Raw genomic sequence first — 9,470 nt, 5'->3', positions numbered from 1 at the left:
AGTTCCATTTGTGACAAATCGGATAATACGCCCATAAAATATTTCTGCATATGTTTCCTAGAATTTATATACCAAAGAAAGGTTATTTACTTTTCGTGTGACTTCGCTTTCCCAATGAAAAGGTCAGCGTCGAATCGAGATTCCAGCTCATTTGGGAGAGAGGTACCTTGTAAAGCCTCTGCCAAAGATTGCATCCTGACTAATACGCAGTACTTAAGATCCAAAACCATTCTACCGATACTGGGTAACCATATATTAGTAAAATATACCACCTGAAATCCATTATTCTCTGTAGAATACTTCCACGTGACAGATATCCGCTGCCGTAACAGTGAATATTTTCAGTTTTCGAAACCGCAACTTATCTCTACTTCCAAGTAGCGTCTGATAACTGTGATGTTAATTTGTTTTGGAAAGTGTGTTACACTATCCATTAAGAGAAAAATGTACTTCATTTTCTCAAATGGGCTCTTTAAAACAGAATTCTCCTGTTAAAAGTGAACAAGAAAACCATGATCGCCAGATGAAGATATGGCCCATAGGATCCATGTCCATCTGAATGGGGGGGGGCAGTCGTTCACAAGAAACAAGGATGGGCTTAGAGGGGTGAAAATCCTTGCCTGTTTAAGTGCAATGACTGTCAGAAACACCAACAGTGCTGTCCGCCAGCGCAATAATTCGACCAGTTTTATCTGAACATTGTGTTTTCCTAAAAATTCCTCCACGCAGCCATAGAGCTTCATAAGATGTTCCCTTCTCTTACAGAAAAATATCCAAATTTGGATATGGTAATTGATTGAAGTTGAGATTTATCGCTATCAAGTTCCACAAAACAAAATTTTCAGTTTAGGATTGACAGTTATCAACAGTAGGCTACGGATGTGGTCACAATCAGATACATATACAGACAATGACTTTGTTTCAGCCATCCTATTATGAAATAGAGATCTGAAATCCGTTAGCGCCTCACCACAATTAAACTGTCGTCATATGCAATACCTGCGTATAGAGAGTTTCAGAATGTACGTTGAGGTTATCAATCACATTACTCGACCTGTTCCAGGTTGCTGAACAGTCTGTTCCAAATAAATGCTGGCTGAAATTTTCCGTTGACAGGAAAGATCGCTGAAAATTTTTCAAAGATCTCGTGAGGATCACCATTATCTGGGCAACTCCAACTCTCGATGATAATTTGATCTAACTTAAAAAACATTCTCATTAAAACTGATGTCGCGATGTACGTAAAATGGCATGAGATTCACGTAGTTTGATCTGTAAATTACTAAGTAATTTACAGATTTTGATCTGTCTGTAAATATAATTAACTCTCCAAATTTTTTGCCATCTTGTGTCCTGTTTTAGCAATTGTACTAAGTGCTGATATCCTTTGTGTGCATTAATTGTAACATATAATGGTTTTTACACATTCGTTAAACAGACAAAGTATTAACAAACTTCAAGGACATCTCTGATCATGTATCGCTATAGTTTTCTCTCAATCTCCCATTTAGTTGGAACCCTCGTTTTTGTGAAATTCACGATATATATATGTCTCTGGTATTTATCCAAACAGGGTAATTATTGTACGCCTTTTACCTTCTCCAAGCATGCAGTAAAGAATTTAATAATAAATATATATTAAATGCAAGCTGGAATAGCCAGGAAGCATTAAATTATATCTTCGTTCTGTTTTCTTTAAAAAAAATGTTCACCTTTAATAACCACCAAAATGAAAGAATAAAATATTAAAACAGGACTTTCAAGTAAATTGTATTCTTACATGAACTAGTATCCTTTTCATCTTCAGATCACTTTGCTTTACTTTAATGTACACGAGGCGGCAAAGTTATGCATACACAGTAAAATAAAACTAAATTTGCTAAACTACGTGCACCTCATTATGAAGAAGATATTACGAGTTACCTCAACTTTGCATTGCAAGATCGAGACAACTCGTAGTTATCTGATTCACAACAAGTAGCAAACTTAGTTTGATACAAAATGCATCATATTGCTCATATCAGATGCAGCTCATATTCAAGTGCATTAATGTTTTATAGCTGTCGTATGTCTATAAGTTTTTGCTCTAAATTTATTTCCGTTGTTTACTTTAATAATATTGCTTCTGTTAATGGATAAACTTTCCGACCAGTATGCTTCCCTTTTATAGTTATTTTGTAGTTAATTAGTGGTTCAGCTTAGTATAGTATGCAAAACTTTATTTTAGGTACTTTCATTTCGCTCATAACGAACATATTTAATAATAACGACCTGATATCTTTTTTAAATCATTCAATTAAAATCGATTGTGAGTACTGATTTAAAAGATCAACAGCTACCAAACTTTTGGACATTCTATTTGGAATTCTTAACAAATCCCAATGTGAAGTCATACTCCTTGATCTTAAGTGTTGCTTTGATAGAGCCACTGTTCCGCCTATGCTTAATATTCTAGAAAATTATTTCAACATCAATGTAAATATTCTTTTAATTTTGGCACAATCCTTCGATGAGAGGCAGCGTTTAGTCACCCACTAAGATTTTCTGCGTGAATACACCATTTCAGGAGGAATCCCAGAAGGAGAGAGTTCTCTTCACCTTGTGTTTTGCTGTCACATTTGGCCCGTTTCTCTCTAGTCATCTCAATATGCTATTATATGTGGACTACCTCAAGCTCTTTATCTATTCTGACGACCCAAAGCAAGTCACCATGAAACTCGAGGGTTACGTAACTGTTAGTTGAACTTAGAGATCACTTAAATTGAATTGGCCTGGAAATTAACACAGCAAATCAACATAAATGGTATTTACTAAATAAATAAATAAATAAACAGGAAACGATCCAAAATAACCACACTCATTCAAAAGAAGTCCAATCTCATAAAGATCTTGATATCATCTGAGATGAGAACCTTGCATTTCTCCAGCACCTCAAAGAAACAAAAATCAAAATATGAGTGGCACTATAAAGCTACTCAGAAACCACCAATCATCAACAAGTCAGTGATGCTTGCTAACGTGCAAGTCATCCCTTGAAAACAACTTGTTGCTGTAAAACTCATGACACAGACGATTGACACTCTTGATATATCCAGTCCTGATCCACTCCCCAAGAAGAAGGAAGCATTGTACCATTAACACCCAGTGCTGGTCTAAATAACAACCTTGACTACCTCAAGCACTTCTTCAGTGCTAATAAAATTCCTCTGTGTATATTCTGCTTCGAGGTAAACAACGTATGCAACAGTAAAAATTCAGATCTTGTCACAAGCATTCATATATCCAGTTCTAACGAAGCCTTTCCATCGAGACGTGTTCTGTAAGTCAAATCACCAAATCCCTCTAATTGGGGGAAAAACCTTCGACAGATTAACTTTAAAAATAAACGTGTAATCCTTCCAATAGAAGAATGAAATAGCTAGTGTTCTTAAATGACTATGTATAATTTTTAAGTATATTCACTTATAAAATAAATGCTATATATTAATGGTAAATTATTTTATGTATTAACTACAACACTTATGTAATCTCATGTGCTAACGGTACATTATGTATTAATAATGTCATAAATTATGGAAATGTAACCGATCTGTATATGAAATCAAATATAATCCAAATTGATATCAAATCTGTAACTCTTCTACCTCAAAGTCTGTACAGGGCTTACTGTACAGAATAAATAATAATTTACAATGATTACATTAAACTTATACTTAAATTGAACGTAATTACACAGATATAGATTTTTAGATGCTCTGAATTTTAGATTTGTAGATCTTCATATCGATGCTCTGAATTAGTGAGCCTTACTTTGGCACTGTTTAAATCTATTTATTTTATTCATTTTGAAAGGCATCTAGAAAAGTACGAAGGTTGTTACTTTTTTATAAGCATACACAGAAAATTCTTGAACTGATTACATTTTCATTTAATTAAGCTTATTATAACTTAGTCATTTAGTTATTAAGCCACATATACTGTACTATGCGTATGACGTACAGCCCAAACATTTACATATGTATAGGTATAGATTTGCATATGTAAATATAGATAAACTGGGGTGTTTTCCTTTTGTGGAATAAACAGATAATAATATTCACTAACAATTTCGGCATGCTTTAATTTGACAGAACGCTCTTTTATGTGTACTGTAACTTAACCAATATTTATCTGTTTTTCAGTGTATGAGGCTAGCATAATTTAATCCACTGTTGTTGAGTGGGAGGGCGGAATGTTTAGTTAACTTGAATACGTGTTAAGAATGGCATTCTCTAATTATTCATTCAGGTGTTATATGTTTATGATATGCAGGGTGATTGGAAAGTCGCTTCTTTTTTACATTCTGCCGCAAGAGCACAAAATCACATAGAACATTTCTTCGAATTATTTATTAGAGAATTTTGTCATTCCATTTAATATTATGCATTAAAGTTTTATTTTAGGTAAATAATAGATAGCCATAGAGCAAATATTGCGGCCAGACCCGATGTGGAGGTAGCAACAGATGCCCAAAGAGGATGGAGGAAACAATGCAATACTGAATTCTAAACCTATTACAGCTTCATATTTCTGTGTCTGGAGGGAACAATAAGATAGTTTTTCAAAGTCCTGAGCAATCCTTTAGAGCGTGTGCTTGTGAAACTGAGCTAATTGGCTAATTTATCATTTATCAAAAATTCTTGAAAATTAACTAAAGTGGAAACCTAAGTTTTCACTAGGATCAATCATCAGAAGTGGCGATTGAAGGATGGAGTTTGCGAAATCATGTTTGAAGGACAAGGCTTCTTTAAGAACACTGTGGTCTGATGAAGCCATTTTTCATATTCAGAACGATACCTCTCACTCTGCTTAAAAATTTTGTTTTTATCGGAGAGCCGCAGTTTCCCAAAGCGCAGGAAACAATTTTTAAGCAGATCATTGCTCCAGCACATTTCAGTATTCATGTATAAACTGCTTTTATATTTATCTAATTGGTTTTTAAGGCTGTGCTAAAGAAACGGTTTACCAGAGAAAGTCAAAACTTGATGAATTTGAAGGAAATCATTATGGAAACTGCTGATTTGGACTTCCATGTTCAGTGAAAAACAAAGTAAAACTCGATTTAACGGACTATATAGAGTAAGGTCTGCCTGCTAAAATTCATTGTCCGTTAAACTCCAAAGAAATAAACACTGCTGTCGAAGCTACCAGAGTATTATGAAATAAAAAGCGGCAAATATTGTTTATGGCACATGTGAAGTAGATGAACATGAAATTTTGCTGTGCCTTATAGTGGAAACTCTGACTGAAGCTTATTCAGACCCTGAAGAACTTTCGACTATCCTTATTGGAGATTCAGATGGCTACTAATACATGATACGCTCAACAGGCCTAATGGAAGATGATGGCGACGAAAGCTTGCTCCCTGACACTTTGCTTTATTGTGAAAATATACGAGCTGATGGATTAAAATTCAGATTGAGGGAGCAAAGCCCCGAATGGTTGTAAAGTCTTGTTCGTGACGCTGTCCGTTAAAGCGAGGATTTAATGTATATCGGGCAGATTCAGAAAGGTTTGAATGTGTAAAGTAAATGGCATAAAATTGTAAAACAAACATTGCTTGTTAAATCTTTTATATTCCATAGTGCTCCAACAATACCTTTTATTTAAAATAATGACTTCCCATATCGCCCTGCATATTACTTAGTCGAACACCTTTTAAAACTAATATAAAGTCTATGTACGTTTGTATAGGTATGTAAAATGGACAAAAAGGTATGAGAAGACAAACCTGGTTCCAGGATCGGGCATGGATACTCACGTAGGCGCAGCTCTGAAATGAGTTTGACGGAATACTCTTTAGAGAAATGTAAAATCATTTCATGATTACCATTTCACATGGGAGCTGTCAATGTACTGTAGTGAGAACAAATAATGTTAATAAACAGAGCATTATTAATTAGGCACACTTTTTTGAGCATGTCTTAAGGCACTGTCTCAAGAGTTTGGCGAGTGTAGTAGAAATCTGTGTTGACTAAAATTAGTTTTATCGTATTATTACTCTCTCCCTTAAGTGTGACAGTTATTAATAAAACACTAAAAATTTCGGTTTGCGTCGTTGGAAAATAACGAGATAGTTCAATTATAAATGTACCCGGGGAATCCTAGGAAAAATGTGGCAGTCATTGTCTTTCCATATTGTGAATCCACTTGCAGCTACAGTTATGTGAGTGCAAGTGCGCTTGACTTGAAATATTTATATTTTCTAATTTCGTTATGTCCATCAAAGACTTTCGTTTCAACCAGAGTTACCCAGCAGTCTGTGGAATGTCATAATCGCTAATTTTTTTTATTCATCGTGTAAATTTCTACGTATTTTATCAGTGGGTAAAGTTTTTATCTAAGAGTAAACATAATTCTGCTCTTAGCAGTTGCAAATATTAATTAGATGACAAGCATTCCATCTATAATTTACTAAAAATATTGATAAAGGAAATCTTTAGTTTGCTTTTTTAACTTATAGGACGACAGAACTTGTCTGTATAAATTACAAATAAAATTCAGATACGAATATCACAGATGACAGCTCGGCTTGATATTATAAGTAAGTGATATAATCTCTATTATAGAGAATTATATAAAAATTGATGCATGTGAGTTGAAAGCGCAGAACCTGTGCATTTAAACTTGCACGTAGTAGTGCAAGAAGGGTTCTGCGAATTCTTAAAGTATTTATACTTTCATTTTATTGTTTTCTTTGCAAACACTCTTTTAGAAATATAATCCCACAATATATAAGAAAATATCACTTAAATCGTGTTGTTAACTTTCCCCCCACATCTCGAAGATTACTACTGAGGACGTTTTAAGATTGACCTTATAAAGAGAAAAATATTTTCTCTGCGAGGATTGCTTTTCAGCAACTGCTGGCTGAAGTTGAGGTGATAGGCACAAGGGTATCTCACATATGGAGCCGGTTCGTTTCTCTTTTTCAGTTTATAGATGTGTGTGTATGTTTTGTGCATCAATGGATTTCTTTTCCCCATACAATTTCATGAATGGCATTTGTAAGGACAACTTAAGTGTCGGCATCCCGGAAAAATAGGTGCAGTATTTGCTCTTTCATGTCCACGTTGCTGGAATGAAGTAAAGGATTTGAAAATATACTTCATCTGTGTTTCCATAGCAACTGCTTCACTGTACCCGTGTTTAATATCTGTCGCTGTAAGTAAAGTAAGAACTGTCATTTCTCTCCTGGTTTCCTCTCCTACCGCGCTGATCACTGTCATCATTGTGTCTGTTGTCTCGATCATCGCGGTCTCTGTGGCGATTGTCATTTCGTTTGTTGTCCTTTCTCCGCTTTTCTCTCGAAAACCCCCCGTATTGACTTGTGTAGTTGTCCATTCCACCGTAGTCGCCTCTATAGTAATCATCGTTATCTCTTCTCCTATAATTGTCGTCATCGTTATCTCTTCTCCTGTGATTGTCGTCATCTCGCCTCCGATTGGACTTACGAGGTTTGGATTGGCGATGGGGCTTAGCAGTTTGGTCAGAGTGATCAAATCTTCGGGGGGGTTTATTTGACGGGAAAATCTTTTTCTGTTTCAAGGTTCCATTCTTCTCATTCTTGTAACCAACGATCTGTAGGTTCCTTGCAAAGAATCCTCCCGATGAATGAGATGGACGTCGCCAGCGTGAATAAAAGAATTCTATTAGCAGAGAAATTAGAGCCCCTCCGAATCCAAACCCTAAGATAAAGAACGATCCCATCATTTGCATAATATCGATCTTTCGCGTGTCACCCGCCTGAGGCTTGGACGATACAGTGCACTCATTGTCAGGTGGAAGCACAGCTTTCCTCCACCGTATGAACAGGCCGCTTTCTACTAGTCTGCTGATCCTAGAAAGACACAAACAAAGATGTCAGTATAAGTGGATCTCAGTATATCTGGAATAATTGCTAGAAATATGATGTGCACTACTACTACTATTTATGTCTGAATTATTTAATTTCACAAATATGCAAAAGGATTGCTTAGAAGTCTAAGACGTCATAATTCAAGGTTTGAATAATACTGAATTTCATAAGCAAAAAATGGACTGGAAAAAGTGATGACTAATATAAATGTCATATATTATGCTTGTATAAATTTATCTTATAAAGAAGGTTGGTTTACAACAGTGTATCCGTTCATATTAAGCTTATACGAGTATAGGGTTATTAAGACTATATAAAGACTATTAAGACTTTTTAAAGCTTATTTATTCTCGTGAAAGAAATTCTTGAATATACAGTGGACTCCCGATTATCTGCGGTCCTTACTGTCCTGGTTAATCCCGCTTGTCTCGTGTGGAGTCTACTGGCTTACATGGAACAACAAGGAGACGATGCTTCAAAAGTTACTATGAAACTTTTGAGGTAATTTGTATCGTTCTCAGAAGGCCATATGAGGAAACTTTTTTACTAATTTTTCTTTTTTACTTAGATTAAATTTGCTTTTTAGCAAATTTAATTTATTATTATTTTAAAAACAATATGTACATATTACGAAAAATATTCCCAAGCTGTAGTATATTTTTGTAAATATAAATTTACATATTTTTTGTAAACGTATTTTTTAAATTGGATTTTCAATTCGCCCATTTAAATAGCCAATATTCAGATGCAATGAGAAGATTTTTGGACTTTGGACCTGCAGATATGCCCATATTTCCGATGGATAAACAATGGTTCAGTTGTATTTTTTAATTATTGGAGTGTTTATTATTATTATTTTTTATATCTAAGAGATTTTGTTTTGTTGTCTAGAGCTGACTCGTGGCCCATGAGTTTATCTACCTGAATGGAAGATACCCCAGTTTCGGGTCGAATATTACACCGAAGTTGGAATAAGATGTAACAACTGAGATTTTAGTGAATCCTGCGATCATGGTAGGATTGGGCTACAGAGGAAAAACATATTAAGCTTGGTCTTCTCAAGGGTGATAATTAGGCCAAACTAAATGAAGAAAGGGTGTAATTTTCAATAAACCTTATTGATATGGTTTATGGACAAGGGGATGTTTAGAACCACTAGGGGTTAAAAGCTTAATGTAATCTGTGTAGAATTGGATTTGTCGGTTATTACGGAGTAGTGGTGCTATAATAGCAATGAATAACAATCATGAAGGCATGCCATATTGGGAGACTCCAGCTGTGACTATGTTCCTTTGGTGCCCAGCTGAAACATTCTTTCCCAGAAAAGAGATACCACAGGATGACTGCTTTAATGGTAATATAGTCATAATAGTCATAATAGTGAGGGACATTGACTGCATTGAAGGCGACTTCTATATTGAAGTAAGTTATGGTAAGTCCTTGATTGCACTCGAACGATGATAATATGACATTTGTTCTTGAGAGGAGATTTGTAGTAATTGTCATTGCGTTATGAGAGCGTATAATGAATCTGGAGAAGCTTCTCCGCAAGGATATCTCTATGTTGAGGATC

General features: G+C 35.1%; 1 protein-coding gene across 1 annotated transcript in view; it reads right to left on the bottom strand.

Annotated features, from left to right (window-relative positions):
* Positions 1 to 6,839: 6,839 nt before the first annotated feature.
* Positions 6,840 to 9,470, bottom strand: part of LOC150078430 (ionotropic receptor 93a-like) — a 237,009-nt gene continuing 234,378 nt past the window's right edge. Inside the window, exon 14 of the mRNA XM_090385539.1 lies at positions 6,840 to 7,879. Within this exon, the coding sequence (XP_090241665.1) occupies positions 7,189 to 7,879 (691 nt within the window). The 3' untranslated portion in view covers positions 6,840 to 7,188. The remainder of the gene's footprint in view (positions 7,880 to 9,470) is intronic.

Source organism: Mastigoproctus giganteus, chromosome 11 (assembly GCF_048544385.1).
Source record: "Mastigoproctus giganteus isolate SK-2022 chromosome 11, ASM4854438v1, whole genome shotgun sequence".
In the NCBI taxonomy this organism is placed as follows: Eukaryota; Metazoa; Arthropoda; class Arachnida; order Uropygi; family Thelyphonidae; genus Mastigoproctus; species Mastigoproctus giganteus.
Note: the sequence above shows the minus strand (reverse complement) of the source record. Positions and strands in the feature narration are given on the sequence as shown.